Source organism: Lagopus muta, chromosome 1 (genome assembly GCF_023343835.1).
Source record: "Lagopus muta isolate bLagMut1 chromosome 1, bLagMut1 primary, whole genome shotgun sequence".
Classification (NCBI taxonomy): Eukaryota; Metazoa; Chordata; class Aves; order Galliformes; family Phasianidae; genus Lagopus; species Lagopus muta.
The window spans coordinates 133,947,746-133,963,862 of NC_064433.1; the positions used below are offsets into that span (position 1 = coordinate 133,947,746).

Here is a 16,117-nt window from a genome sequence, read left to right on the forward strand (position 1 = left end):
TGTTCAGAATACCAGTAGGGGATTAATGAAAGTAATAGGTTAGGTCCTTTTACACTCTGTGCGGATTAAATCTGTTGAAGCACTGACAAACTGCTCCATATCCGTGGAAAAAATTATCAGCAAATAATAGCCCTTAGGTTGCCTAATGGACATTCTTCTTAGGATAAGTTATTTTAACTGAGATTCAATTGTAATTCTACTTTTCCTTAATATATAAATGAGTCTACAGCCAGAGATTTATTCAGTCCATGTTATCAAACAAAAGACTTCTATCTCAAGTTCTGCTACCCACTGTATGAAGTTTGTCATGCTTGCCAGAGCCCTGCATCTGGGGGGTTCTGATGTTTAGCTTCGCCTTTTTAGTTTTCAAAACAAATGGAAATAAGCAGCTGTCATGTTTAATAAGATTTTCTTCCTTGGAGATCTTCTAAAGCCACCTGGACGTGGCTCTGGGCAGCCTCCTCTGAGTGGCCCTGCCTGAGCTGGGGTTGGACCAGTTGACTTCCAGAGGTCTCTTCCAACTCCAGCCTTTCTGTAAATAAAGCAAAAATGCACACGTATGTTTCAGTTGCATTGAATAGAGATGGCAAGTCGATGTTGAACAGATACATCCCGTTGGAATTAACCCTGCTTTGCTTTCCATTTTACCAGAATGATTTGTAATTTTATTGGAGGCAAATAATCATGACTATGTATCACAGGAGTCGCAGAATGTTAGTGAAGTAAAAGCAAATGATGCATCTTGTGCTGTTATTAATAAGAACCGAGGTAGTTTACAAGTGCATGATATAACTTTCTAAATTGTTACAGCAAACCCTTAGGTATCTTTAAGGTGAGATAATTAACCTTTTAAAAAAAGGAAAAAGGGCTTGAGGAGTCTGCCTTCTCTGCACTGTTAGTTCAATTTCAGCAAAGGTTGCAGTGATTCACAGTGGTCTGAAAATGCAACATTCAATGAAATGCTTTATTAAATTATGTAAACTTATGTTTCAGAAAGATGAATTAAATGTTTTAGTTTCCTGCATTTGTTTTGATTTCCTGTATTTATTTTCCTGTAACTGCAGCATTCCAAGCTTTAGGATAACAGTGTTACATCTACTTGTTAGAAAGGTAGACTTTGCACTTGAGTAGTTCTGGTAAGCAATGACAAATGTGTATTGCAAAAACCAAAACTTTGCAGAAGAAGATTCACTCATTCTGATGTATTAGATTGCAACTGTCACAATGAGATTTTACTTTTCCCGAGGATTCCTGAGGAAATTTTTTTTCAGCACAGCAGACACGCGGTAATCTTTGTTACTGATGTGCTTATATGTGTGCAGCGCTTCTATTTTATCTACAACAAAGAACCTAAGTAGTGTTTTGATGCTACTTTTATGGAAAAATTACATATGTGATCTCTGTTTTCAGAGAGCTATTGCCTATCTCTTTCCTTCGGGCTTATTCGACAAACGAGCCAGACCAATGATGAAGGTAGGATTTTTTGTTGCCTTTTTGAATAACTGTAGCATGGTATTTCAAATAACTCTTTTCCTTTTGATGATACTGGTTTATTTATTTATTTGCAGCATCCCAACGAAATTTTTCCAGAACAGAGGAGTAAGTGTTCATGATTCTGTATTTACTTACTTATAAGTATTACAGGTTTGTTGTGTGTTTAAAATGCCTTTCATAGATTTATTCTTGTGAGGAACAATGGGTGTGTTTGGGAGGTGGGGGGGGAGTTACTAATGAGCAGTGCAAAAGCTGATCTAGTACGAGAGCTTTTTGGTATAAAAAACCAAAAAACTTCTGGATTCTGGTACTTTCAGGCACGTGTGAACTGACCATAGATAAATGTTTTTCTCTGTTTAAAAATAAACAGTATGTAGAATGACTTGCAGAGACCTCTGAAGTTACAGGAAAACCTTTTGTTGTATTCAGTAGCTTTTTTTGACAGTGCTGCCTATCACATCCATAAAATATTTGTTACTGCTATTTTAAACCAAAGACTTTCTTACTGACTTCGGTGCTGTAAAAACAGAGAAATTAAGCCTTGTAATTGTCATTTAAGAGAACAGAGGGTGGTGTGAGGGTAAACTCACCCCATTATGTCCTATTTTTTACCTGAAAGTCATAACTCCGCATTTAATCCATATTCTTTGGTTTTCCTTCCTGAGGCACCTTAGGAAGTCTTGTTTGTATCAGTGACATGGCAGCATGTTGCTTGGTGAGAACCTGATTGAAATCACCAAATTAATTTTATAAAGAATACTTAAAAGATATTGCTGTTCGTTTTATTTTCCTGACATTTAAAATGAACTAGTAGCACAGGTATGGAATTCTTTACGCACTGAACTATTAAGTCACAGATATATATATATATATATATATATATATATATATATATATATATATATATATATATATATATATATATATATTTCTGAGTACCAGCAAAATCCTAGCGTTTTCTTTCCTTCCTTTTACTGTACCTGGAGCCAGTAGATTCTTGATGCTTTGTGCGTCTTCTAGAAAGGTGTCACTTTGCCAAAAGTCGTGGGATGTCAGCTATCAAATGATATCATGCATTAATATCTAACTAACCCCTTACATGAAATACAAAGTAGAAGGCAAAAGGATAAGACTGTTAATCATGCTATTTTAAAATCCAGGAGTTGTTTATGGCAGAACTAAGCTACTACTGTGTTCTTTCAGGGCCAAAGAATTCATTGAGTTGCTAAGTCTGCCCTAAGAAGTGTATGAGCTAATTAATATGAATCTACATGTCTTAAAAATAGCACTTTTCAATATACTTTTTTTAAAGGCAGTGTTGCCTGACTGTCTGTTCATTGTGTCATTAAGAATTTTAAGTACAAAGCCATAAATTTATCCTTCAGAATGTGTCCTGGATAGTCATTTCTACTAAATACGCCTTCATAGCCACGTTAATGGAAATTCATACATTCCCTAGTAGTATGTGTGGGTAAAAGACCCCTTTATTTTTTCTATCTTTGTAAAATTTGCACCTTTGCATTGCACTTCTGTTGTATTCTTACTTAATGTACGAATCCTTATTCAATATTACCTATCCAAGACAGGTTCATGGAGTCTTATCTTTGTCTGTAGCTTATAGATTGCTTTCTGTGAACTTTACTGGATAAAATGGCTGGAAATTTCTTTGCAGTTCAGTTTTTAAAAAGCTGACAGGTATTTATTTTTGTTAGTTTTCTTTATTTGGAAGAGATGGGTGTCATGTTAAGACGCTTACGTTTGGTAATCCGTTATTTTTTCTTAGGTTGAAATTCGTGTCTTTAAATAGCCTTTTTTAATGGACAAAAATAAACTGGATGTGCTGAATTGAATGTTTTGTTCCTGTACTAATTATGTAAACTATAGCATCAGTCTTCTGTTTTAATATAGCCCAAAGGCATCAACATGAACAAATCTTAAAATCTCCTAAGTTCTGAAGTTAAGTGTGTTACCTGCAAGAAATAATTGTACGAATACTTGGTTTGATTTAGATATGTTGTGCTAATAAACAATGTGCTCTGCATTTAAAGCATTGTTTTCCAGGGCAGTTGATCTTTAGTCTTTTACAGGCATTATGTGGATTTCAATTCTCTTAATTTTTACTTATTTCTGAAGTGAATACTTGCATCTGTAATGCCAACAGTACAGTCTGTTGAAGTTTTTTTAAGGCATACATGTGAAAATTCTTCACATTAAAAGAGATACTTAGAAGTATTATATTACATCACTATAATTACAGCTAGAGATTGCTTTTTAACAAGGTAGTCTAAATCACTGCATTTCCAGACAATTTGAATACTTATGAAATGTCTTTGCTCTCTGATACTTAAAAAGGTAATCAGTATTGCGAAAGAGGTTTATAACTGCAATTAAATACAAAGGGTTTTTTGTAGTGTGTGTGTATTACTTTCTTGTCTAACCATGCTTTTCATTAGAAATCCAGTGGGGAGAAGATGGCCGTCCATTTCACTTTCTCTTTTACACTGGCAAGCAATCGTATTACTCATTAATGCATGTAAGTACATCATAATCTATAGTAAATAATGTTAGTTGCAAGTCAAGTACGTGTTATTCTACAGATGCACGTCAGGAGCTCCTACTTTATTTTCACAGGAGGCCATATAACCACTGAAGATAGATGCAATGTATATTTTTGTCATAATGTCTGTTATTAGGAGTGTTTTAATGTCACGCTTAGGAGAATAGAGTACGTAACAGTTGCTGCTTAATTTTTGATTTATTTTTCAGTCTTGGCTGAGATCTGCATCTGAATAGTCTGAACGCTTTCTTGTAGGCTGTACCCACTTAGTAGCATAAGGTTAGTAGTGGAGAATGCACAGACAACAAAAACAGCTAGTCCTAGAGAAATCATTGTGGGATAAAATTGGAAAAAAAAAATTGTTTTTTTTTTCCCTTGAAGGGCAAAGCTAGAGGAAACGTTATTTGTGCTGACATTTAGTGTGAAGAAAATTTGCATTTAAACTGCTTAATTGATTTTTTTGAGACTGCTTCATTCATGCAAACTTGAGGCTTTTTTCTGATTAGCATGGTTCCAGGAGTAAAAGATCTGCATCTGTTTACCTTTATGATAGAAGCTTTATCTGAACATAACAAGGCCCCAAGTCCTAACGTGGGTTATGAATAGGCACTTCATATCTGTGACCATCAGTAGGGCAAACATTATCTGTCTCTTTAGAAGAGTTTATAAAGATGTGCCTGTTTCTTATGTGTACTTAGAGAAGATGAAAGAAATGCTGCCGTATGCCAAAGAATTTAATTCCACAGACATTTTGGATTTTTTTCCTCATTTGACAGTCTTAAAAAAAATTCTGTGATTAGTCTGTTCTCCAAAGGAAAAAAAAATGTTATCGAAGTCAGTGCGTAGATCTATGGAGTGTAGTGTTTTCGTTAGAATTATCTGGTATTTGTATTCTGTGTACCCAAAGGACAAAATCCCCACTTGTCAGGTATATTTATTTCTTTAGGAGAATAAAAACCAGCTCCCCCCACTCTTTTCCTCCTCTTTCTTTTTTTTTTTTTTTTTTTTTTTTTTGTTGACCTTGGGCAAATGAGCTTCTTGCCCTGGCAGAAATGAAATGAATGATAAATGTAGAGTGTGTCTTTGCTGAGTAATGGAGCTGCAGCATAGGCTTTCCACAGAGGTTTTCTCCTGCACAGCCTGAGGCAGCCCGAGGACCCCTGCTGTTCATTTAAATAGGTATGTCAAATCTGCCTCGAAACGCCGCTGGTTTGATCTGTGGTAATATTTGTGAAGGTTCCATATGGACTTGAGCCCCCTGCAGTGCTAAGAAATAATGTACAACGCTTCATGGTGCAGACGCAAATTTTCTCTGAAAAGGGATGCAGTGCTGCGTTTTAGCTGTCGGAGAGGATGATGGAGCTGACGCGCTAGGCCTGTCAACTTGTTACACGGATGGGTTGCACGCAGCGAGGCTGTGGAAAATCTGTGCCTTTTAACTTTTCTACTTAATCACGGTTGTAGCATTGCCTTTAGACTGTATGCTACATTAATTCTCTTCCTGCCTTCTGCCTTTCATCCCAAGTTTCACGGAAAAAAAGTAAAGCATGCAGGTCTTGTAGAGGAGCCTTATCAAACAGCTGTCATCTGACAAGCCATTTGCATTTGTTTTGGCTGAAACAGAGCAACCCAAGGGCAAGATGTTTTGTTGCATTCCATCATAATGAAGAAATTACAAATTTTACAAGGAGCACAAGTTTATTTTTAGCTCTTCTGAGTAGTTAGAGTATGCAAGATTGCCTTGGAAATCTCAAAGAGAATAGTGTGCATCTTGTTTCTAACAGTGGCAGCCACCTTCAAACAAAACCTCTTTGACAAACACAAATTTCATTAGTATAGGATATTTAAGTGCTGGAGTGTTCTTAGAATGTTTCTGAATATCTTCATTAAATAGACTTCAATAAGCCTGAATCCATTAAATGAGATTTAAGGTTTTTGTTTTTTTTTTTTTTAGTCAGCCAAATTAAAGAAGAAATCTGCATGAAATTCCCGGTGTTGTTTTAACCTCTTATTAGGCTAATGTGTATTTAAGAAAATGTATTTTTAAATCTCAAAGCTAATTAATTTGGCTAGGAAAAAAAAAGGGGTTGTGCATTAATACAGTCTGGTTTAAGTGATCAATTCTGTTTGAGGATGTCCTTTTAAATTGCTACATTAAGTCTAATAAATCGGATAAACATAATGTTTAGCTTGAATTTGTGGCTGTTAATTACTGCATAGACTCCTGCAGAATTTCACTTTTATTAATTTTCAGTGGCATCAGTGTTAACAGCATTGTTTATGTAGTTAATGCTAGTAAATAATATTATCCACTTAGTGAAATTAGAAATAGTGTGTATTCACATGTTATAACAGCCAATATATGCGTTGCTATGACTTGAATATTAAATGAACTCTCATAAAGGTTATTCTCTTTATATTCCTTTGTTCTGCCTGTTGAATAAAGTTTAGCTGTAGGGACAGAACAGTTTCTTTTTCTTCAGATAGATGAAAAATTCTTACTGCATGAAACAGTTTCACAAATGTTTGGCAGTATGTTTAATCATCATTTAACTGATGATTAAGAGAGAGATGATATGGTCATATTTTTGTAATGTGGAGAATAACAGACATTGGGCTCTTCGTACAATTCTGTATGCAGCAAAATAGTAATTTTATATAACTGCTGCTTTACTTTTTTAGAAATATCAGAAATAGTAGGTAATGCATGTAACAGCATTTCAACTCTTAAAAAAACCCTACGTGCTGAAGTGAAAAAACATAAGCAAAAAGGCAAAATGCAGTGTAAAAATGTTATGTAAAAATGACTTTGCAAAATCCAAAGTATTACAATTTAATGCTGTAATAGGTATTTTCCATTTAAAACAACAACATAAAAGCACGTCGTCCTCTGGGTTTCCATTTGCTAATTTCTTTCTAAAATTTTATACAGGATAAAAGAATGTTAGTTCTTATTTTAAAAGGCTGCATCCTTACATGGGTCTGAAATTTGATCGTTCTCTTAGATACGGAAGCAGTTCAGTTCGTAGCCAATCTTGTAAAATCAGCTATTTTGATTGTGTAATAGCTGAGTTTACAAGACACACAGATGTGTACATTCATGAATCGGACTATTGAATCCTGAAGTGATTGGTAAAATCTTCACCTGCCAGCTTTGGAAATGCAAGCGTGCCTTCAAGGCGCTTTCTTTAGCCTTTGGGGAGTGAAGATTTGTCAGATAAATTATTGGGCATTACACACAATTCCTGATTTTTGCAAAGAATCACCCACATGCTTTACTGCACACGTGAGTGGTTCTTTTAGTCTGTTGACTCTGTCTATACAGAGATTAAACACTTGCATTCATTTTTTTTCAATACTTCAGAGCAAAATTCTATCTCGTAAGAGATTCAAATTGACTTTTGTTACTGATTTGTTTTGCACATGAAAGTATTTTACTATATTTTTTTTTAATTTCAGTGGAAATTAGCACTGCAGGTTAGCCAAAGCATTTTACAGAGATCATCTTAATTCCTGCACGTGCACATTTTTAGAATTTAAGCATGCCCTGGTTGGGAGTACCTATGGAGGGCCTTAAGGAAAGAACAGTTAATAATTGTGAATTTTTTGGTTAGAACAATGAATTTCTGAGTCTAATAACTGGTGGGTGGCAACCAGTGCCTCATTTTATTTACATGTATCTTTCAGTAGCATTTTTAAAGAGCTGTGATATAGTTGGGTTAGGCTTTGTTGGTGCATATATGTATTTATTTATTTATTTCAGTAAAAAATCTATCCCAATAAAACTAAACCAATTAAAAATATATGCAAGAGTGTCATGAATATGATGGAAGTTGATGAGTAGGCAGAGCTGACTTCTTTGCCAGTTAGGAAGGTGGCACTGCATGCCTTCCAAGAGATAAGCATAGGGGCTGGCACATGAGTGAGAACTCCATGTATGTATTTGTGATGACCCTGCCCACTATGGAGGTTGGAGCTAGATGGTCTTTTAATGTCCCTTCCAACCTAAGCCCAACCTATAAATCTATGTTTATGAGCTAATACTCCATTACCCTGTTTGATTATTTGACAAGTCTTCTCAATGTCCAAAGTATCTTCTCCATGCCTCATTTGATGACTGCCACCTATGGGAGCTCATAAAGCTCACTGGAACCTAAAACCACTGTTCCAGTTAGTTCTCTGCAGATATCTGCAGCCAAAGCTTTTCTGTCCTTCTTTTCCCTACCTGGAGCAGAAGGTTCCTGGTTCTTGTTCGTGTGAAATTACAAATGCATACTAAATCTCTTGATGTCAGGCATACATCATGCCCGCTCACCCAAACCATGCATCTGCTTTTCCTATATAAAAAATAATCATTTCAGCATAGCAGTCTGCTTGGAAGTAGAGCTGTTAAGTTTATTAGAGCTGGTGTGAAGTGAATCTTGCCCAAAGTGGTGCTACCATACCTTGTTATCTTACAGATCCATATATGTATTTCTGAGGACTGGGAATCCTTGAAGTTATGATTTGTTATGCTCTATTATATATTGTTCCATCTATGTGAAAATAAATGGGCTTTTTTTAATTGAGAAATTTTCCTAGTTCCTCCCCAAAACAGTTATCTCTGTCAAAATTGAAGGATTTCTTCAAGGCATGCTACTGTAATATGTGAGTTCTTGTGCTGTCTCAAGAAGTGGTCAGTTCAGGATTTTGTACTGTGGAGTTATTAGAAAAAATACTGTTGTTTCACAATCTTGTTAAAAATATTGCCTATGATCTGCATCACAGGCCTCAGAATAGTCCTCCTTTAAATACTTTGTATACAGCACAGATACCAATCATTTCTTAGTTCATATGTTTTCAGTGCACATTTTTAGTCAGTGTGCAGGTGTTTTTATTAGTGGATAAATCAGCTTGGGCAGTAGGTGCTTACAACTCTAAGCAGGATGGGGTGGTTTTTTGTGTTTTTAACGACTGTAAACTTGCAGAAATTTCATTGCATCCTGATGCAAATCACAATATTACTTATGTTGAGAGTGGTTAATTTTTGACAGTACGTAGTTTTCTCACAGTTCTTCTGATTTGTTCTTCTGTAATGTAAGTAGGTAGAATTGATTACAAGCTTTGTGTTTTCACATCTTACTGGAAGTAAATGATTTGGCATTCATTAACTTTGTTGTAGTACAAAAGTTCTTTTTCTTCAGTATTACTTGTAATTATTTCTCAGAATATTAACTTGTGTTTTAAATCACTTTTGTAATTCGAAGTACTGGATGTAGAATTTTAGAATATTTTGAAAGTTTCTGAACTGAAGACAAGTGAAAATACTTCATTAAAATATTACTCCTGTCATATTTTCAGTATGGCTTTTTGAATATTTTTTGCTTTCGGTTTTCTGAAGTGGTAAATCAGCATGGTTTGGAAATGCATAGCTGTGAATAGCAAGGAAACTGCTCTGAAAGAAAAGTTGTGCAAAAAAATCAGAGCCGGTATATCTGCAATGTTTGAAAGAATAGAAATTCTGCTTTTGATAAATGTATGTTAATGTGTAACTGTCCCTGGGAGTGTGCCACGGTAACAGGGAATTCTGATTGATACAAACCACTGTTAGAACTGACAATCTAAATGTACAAAGATGTTGCTGAATGAAATAATCTGCAATTTTAAATGTTCTCAATTTTTTGAAGAAGCTGAAACGTGGATGCTCTACTGAAATCATTGTGCTTTATGTTTTGGAGACATCCATTATACAGATGTAGCTGTTTTACTGTATGTATTTGAGAATTTTTGTATGAGCCCTGTGTTCTAAGAGGGCAACAAACACTGAAGAAAAACAGCAGAATTCAATATTAACTACCTTGAATCACATATGAAAATATTATATATACTGACTAAATGTTCACAAATTTAGCTTGAATGTAACTTTTTAAATCTTATTTGTTAGAGCTCTGCTTGTTTGTCTTGAATTCTAGATGTTTGGACAGTGAAAGCAAAGACTTTGCTATTAAAATGCACTTACTATTGAATGGGAAATGCATTTCATTATTCTCCTTATATTTTAGGAAACATATGAAAAACTACTAAATGTTCAGAGACATCAAGACCAACTGGCTGCTCAGGGCTTTTCTCTGCAGAAGGAGAAGAAGTAAGTTTCCAGTTGGAATGGATCTTGAGATAATTTTCTTGAAATGCTGTGGTTGTTTTGGCACATTGTGTAGTTCCCCCATCCTGCCTGAATACATTTTCAGACTTTTTTCCAATTACTTGGCTAACATTTGTATGCTAATGTCAGGTTTAAAAGTCTGTCTGTAATCCATATGTGTGGAGTACTCATTGCTTACTCCTGAAGTTGGGGAACTCCCAGCTATTTCTCTTGCTCTTTAATATCTCTGTTCTTTCCAATGTTCTGTCCTCTATAAAACTTCTGCAGTCATGGAATCATAGAATGGCTTGGATTGGAAGAGACCTCAGGGATCAAGCTCCAACCCTCTGCCACATGCAGGGCCGCCAACCTCCCCATTTAACACTAGACCAGGCTGCCCAGGGCCCCATCCAACCTGGCCTTGAACACCTCCAGGGACGGGGCATCCACAGCCTCTGTGGGCAGCCTGTTCCAGCACCTCACCACTCTCTTGCAAGTGCGTCTTGAAAATATTTAGAGGGTATGCAGGGTTCTTTGTGTCTGTGTAAAGTTTTCTAATTATTTCTTCATTAATGATTTTTGAAAGGGTGGTAAGCTCTTTGAGAAAGCAAGGCCTTTGTAAATACCAAATAAATTGCTTGATTCTTGGAAAAATCTGAAGGCCGAAGCTGAGCTTTGTAATAGTTTTTCATTAATTACAATTCTTGAGTATTTTTACTTACCAATACCTCTTTGAAGACCGTCAAAATCCTTTGTTATTTTTGTTTTAAAGGCTTTGAGAATCTAGCTTGTCAAAACCATAGTCATTTTAGAAGAGTTATTTGTTTGAGTTTGTGTAAATATCACCATTACTAGGAATTAAGTTTCTTTCTTTAACTTTTTGGTGAGCACAGCAAGCTCTTCAGCTTACCTCTATCCACTGGGTATTATGTATTTATGTATATTAACCAGAACAAGTTGTGGAGAATGCTGTGGTTGGTTTCTCCATGTGTACAGCTTTTTGAAATGAGTGTATGCTTTAATAACTATTTGCTTCTCTTAAGCTGTGTTCTTGCTTTTGGATACAGCTAGAAGCCTTATTTCAGTATGGGGTTTTTTTGCATGATTACTCTTTTTTCAGTGTCCTAATTGTTTTCTTTGTTCTTGCTCTGCATTTTCTGGCCAGATGTGTGTGGTTTTAGCTGCAGATCATGTTGGCTTGTCTTTTTTTCAGCCGTTTGTTTGAGGAAGAGAAAGTGTTAAACTTGTTGAGATTATTTCTTTCTTAAATAAGAGTTACTTAAGAAGCTAATGTTTCTTCATGGTGTCTATATAGCATCCTCTGAGCCACAGTATGTTTTGTCATAGATTCATGCTAGTTTCTAAACAGATGAGAACAAATGAATTTAGTTGCTTGGTGTATACTGCTGAAAAATAACCTAACTCCTTGCAGAGCTCAGATGGTGGATTTACTGATGTGAAAAATGACCTAAAGGTAGTGAGGGTTGAAAGTGTGGTTTGTTTTTATCCCCTCCTTCTGTTATGTTTATAAAAGCTCTGAGAGTTTAAAGGATTTAAGGGATGTGGTACTTCCTCTGAGATTAGCCTGGATAATTTATCTCCTCAAGGTAGGTAGGAGAGGGAGGGAAATCTTTATTTTTTTCCAGAAAACAATCTATCATGGACACATTGTAATATTAACTGAAGGATTGGAAGTTGACCTTGAAACACTTAAGCTTATAGCTTTTCATATATTTAAAATAAATAAATTACTGATTTCACTGGAAGTAGCTATTTGTAAATACATGTACTGTATACTTGAGTTTATCAGAATTGGGAACTTCTTTAAATTCCTATTGGAACCAGCATTTCTTTTGATGTAGAAAAACATTAGAAACATACTTTATAAGTAATATTCAAAATCACCTTGAGTAGGAATGCTTTTCTGAATCAGATCTTGTTCATTAAGATCATTTCTTTTAAAAAACAAAGCAGAAAACCACAGAAAAACCCCAACCTACAGATGTGAGAAAGCTGCTGCTACTGCTTTGCCTTAAATTTACTGGGAAACTTTGGCATTGTATTGTCAGTCTTTGTGTGATACTTGTTTCCCAGAGACTTGTTGCAAGCTTTTTTGTTTGTGTTAACATCTGCATACGAGGTTGTTTTCTTGAAAATATCTGTGCAATTGCAATCATTTCAGTACAGTTACTGTACTGAGCATATCAAGATTGCATAGTCAGTAAGATAAGGTATGTTGTTACTTTGACCATGGTTGCTGCTAGTGGAGTTCTGGTATTGAAGAGCACAGACAAAATTTTGATGCTTCAGATTTTTTTTTAACATCCTGCCTTTTATTTTTTTCTTTGTTGCTTTTAAGCCAGGCTTTTCTAAGCAGAGAGCTAAAACTAAAAACCAATGTAAACTAAATTTTAAGCTGTGGAGTAGATAGCTTACTTTTACAAGATTACTCCTGCTCTGTATGAGACTTCAGTAATAGGAAAAATGCAGGTGAAATACATAAATTTGATACATTCAATATGTGAAGTTGCTGTTCCTTTCAAAATCTCTCTGAAAATCAACATAGGCCTTATCCTCTTTCCTATGGGATCTGTATTCATTTGTGATGGAAAATGTGTTTCTGAACTAAGACTGTAAGTGTGGTCCTTTGTGATGCAACTCTAATTGCTTGGTTAATTAAGGGGAGAATATATGTGATATTTTTAACAGAAACCTGGTTGGCAGCAGATGGGTGACTAAGACGGAATTGGAAGGAATGTTGTTAGAAAAACTGTCAGATGATGATGTAAGTAATTAATCTTTCTAATCTTAAGGAGGCTTGTGTCTTCAAAACACGGACTCTGTGCGTTTTTTTAAGAGGTACTACATAGAGGCAGGTGTTCTTTAAAAGATTTGCCAACCTTCCTGTGAAAATATATATGCTTAGAGCACTATCCCACTGATTTCATGTTGCCTTTAAAAGTGCCCAGTGTCCCTTTATTTTCTTTTCTTTTAGAAGTACCACAGTACAGAACATTTAAGGGTTTTCTAACCCTGACTTAAAGCTAACATAGCTTAGTTTTTCTTCTGGTGGCATTGTGAGGCCTGGAGTAAAAACACTCGTCGTCTAATTGTGTTGTCAGAGATTGAGCACAGTGACAACTTATAATAGAAATTCTAATTACAGATGAAAAAATGGGACTAAACCCTTTCACCTCTTCTCTACAATAAAGATGGGAAACACAATGGATTTGTGTGTGTTAAATGATAAACCCGTGGAGAATGTTTGGCATAATATTTCTAAGTGATAGAAAAGTAACAGAGAAAGATGGTCAGAAATAAAAATCAATTTTCTTAGTGATTGGCTACAGAATCAAATATCAGAAACAAGATATAAGGCTGCACTATCTGTGGTCTGATCTGAGATGGCTCCTTAGTTATTCTTGATATGAAGTATGGGAGAAGAGAGAAAATTTTCTGTTTTCCCAGTATCAGTAGGTTGCATCACTTTGTTTGATCACAGATTCAGAGTATTTCTTTATATTGCAACTTGTTTTCTTACTCAGAGCTTTTTAAACAGCATTAGGTTTTGTAACAACTGTGTGACTGAACAACTTCAGGTTTGTTTTGGAAGTTCAAGCTTGAATATGATAGTACCAGAAAATAAAAATAAATAAAACAAATAAAACACAAATCTGAGCATTCCAAGTATTTTTTTTTTCCACCTACTGTGTTCTTGAATCCCTTTTGGACAATATCATTACAAAAATAGTACAACAGTAGCAAAGATGCCCCTTGCTCATTTGTCATACAGAACAGTAACACGTGACAGCTGGCTGTTTATGGGTGAAGTTAAAGGTCTTCAGCAGATTCATTTCCTCAAGTCTAAGTTTTGAAATTGCTGTTGTAAATCTCCATTCTGGTATACCAAGGAGATTTCAGCTCTCTTGCTTCTAATAGAAGTAGTTAGAAGCTCAGTGTTTTCGGTAGCTTCTGCATTTGGGATGGTTGGTTTTGTTCTTAGAGTCCCAGGAACTGATCTGCTTGTACAACAATCAGTTCAGTGTTCCTGATTGGTTTTTGCACACAGCACATCTGTAAAGATTGTGCAGTAGATGGGTGGGAAAAAAAGACCTTATGTTATGTTTAGGCCTCTTGAATGTAAAACCACATTCTCAGCCTGTAGGACAACCACTGATGTTTAAATGTATTTGAAGCTGAGAATGAGCTGCTGGTGTTACCTGCTCAAATTCTTTTGTTTTGCCACTGCAAAGAAGTTTTCTGTGGTGAGTGCTTTATTAGACAAAATCATAATTGTTGGGTTTTTTTTATTCATACTGTGTATGTGAAAAAAACTCTTGGGAGCTTTCGTCACCTGCAGCCTCTGTATTACTTAAACCTTAGTATATTCATATTCCTCATCTTTGAAGGCTTTACCGCAGATCTGTGTCAGATCATAAGGTAGAAATTGAGTGATGTCAGAACTCCAGAGTCTGTTGCTAGATTACAGAAAAAATAATAATAATTTTGTGCTGAAAATTCTGGAAGCAGAACAAAAAAATAAGTTCTTGAATAAGAACTAGTAAGTAAAGGAAGTTTCAAGAATAAAGATCCAGTGTCTGTATGAAAAATCCATTGTAGAAGATGGCGTACCTTCATGCCCTGTGACTAGCTATCTGTTGCTCTCGCCAGTAACGCTTAATGGGACATCCCAGCTTGTAGCACAAAGGGGTTAACACAGTGGTGTTTACTCTTTAATCACGTGTTGAAGAACTTTGGAGGGGGTGTAAGGGGGAGAGAGAACCACACAGTAGCAAAGGATAATTTATCTCAAGAGGTTGCCCTTTAAGTCAAGTATCTCTTGAATTTTTAAATAGCTTGATTGTTAGGTTTTAAAGGAAATCATAAACATTAAAGTAACTCAGCTTGAACAGCCAAAGATAGATAGATAGGTATTTCCTGTATATATTATGAAAGATAATCATTTAAGAGGTTCAGTTTAGTGAAATAAAATTACTTCCAAGTGAATGAATGAGCTGACTTACTGAAAATGAAAATCTTTTTCTTTTGCCATTATAATAATAATAAAAGAATGAAGACCCCCTCAATGTTTTCTTTTTAAAAGTGAGATGAACTTCATTCTAATACAGTAATCCTGTATTATGAAGGGGTTGGTTATACTTTGAATTAATGCTTCATTGTTGCCTGAAGAAAGAACTAGGTATCTTTAGTCACACAAAAAATGATGCATCTGCATGCTGTTCTTAAATCAGCATGTAGGTGCAGAAGTGTCATCTTGTCAGAAATCATCAATAAAAGTGAAGTAGAAAGATCAAGTATGTAAAAATAGAAAGTTTTAGCAAATGCAATTACACTTGCATCCTTTAATGAAGTCTTGTTGTCTACAGTACTCAAGGTTTATTCGACTCTTAGAAAAATTGATGACGTTGCCATGCGGTGACATCGAGGAGAATTATATTAAAAAGTTTTCCAAAGAAATTGCTGTGCAGTTGCAAAAAGTATCTATTGAGCCCTTGAAGTATGATGAGCAAGGAGTGGCCTTCAGCACTGGTGAAGGTAATAACTTCAAGTTGGTCGGTGCAGATTTGTTTTCTTCTCACTATGTTCTGTATAATGTGAATGTGTGCATGACTCGGTTTGAATGCTTCTTTTTATATACTTATATGTATATTGGATATGTAATTGTTAATGATGTGCTAAAACACTGAGTTATGATAGAGACAAAGTCAAAGTATTTGGCACAGTGTATCAACTGTGAGTTCTGAGACCTTTGCAGAGAGGACCTCCTTGTTCTACATATACAGTAAAAAAAAAAATGTACTGTGAAAAGTTGTCTGTTGACCATAATGGAGAGAGGGCTGAGAGGAGCACAAACACACAGAGTTCCATGGCTACAACACTGGTGCTTTGTATGAAAGTGGTGTGCTTAGAGACCTACAAGTAAG

At 35.4% G+C, this 16,117-nt stretch overlaps 1 protein-coding gene across 1 annotated transcript in view; it reads left to right on the forward strand.

The window, feature by feature from the left end:
- The window catches only part of MRPS9 (mitochondrial ribosomal protein S9), a 36,373-nt gene that overhangs the window by 12,714 nt on the left and 7,542 nt on the right, over positions 1-16,117 (forward strand). The window contains exons 3-8 of the mRNA XM_048954136.1: positions 1,411-1,473; positions 1,569-1,599; positions 3,948-4,027; positions 10,093-10,175; positions 12,882-12,957; positions 15,560-15,728. Of these exons, the coding sequence (XP_048810093.1) occupies positions 1,411-1,473; positions 1,569-1,599; positions 3,948-4,027; positions 10,093-10,175; positions 12,882-12,957; positions 15,560-15,728 (502 nt within the window). The remainder of the gene's footprint in view (positions 1-1,410; positions 1,474-1,568; positions 1,600-3,947; positions 4,028-10,092; positions 10,176-12,881; positions 12,958-15,559; positions 15,729-16,117) is intronic.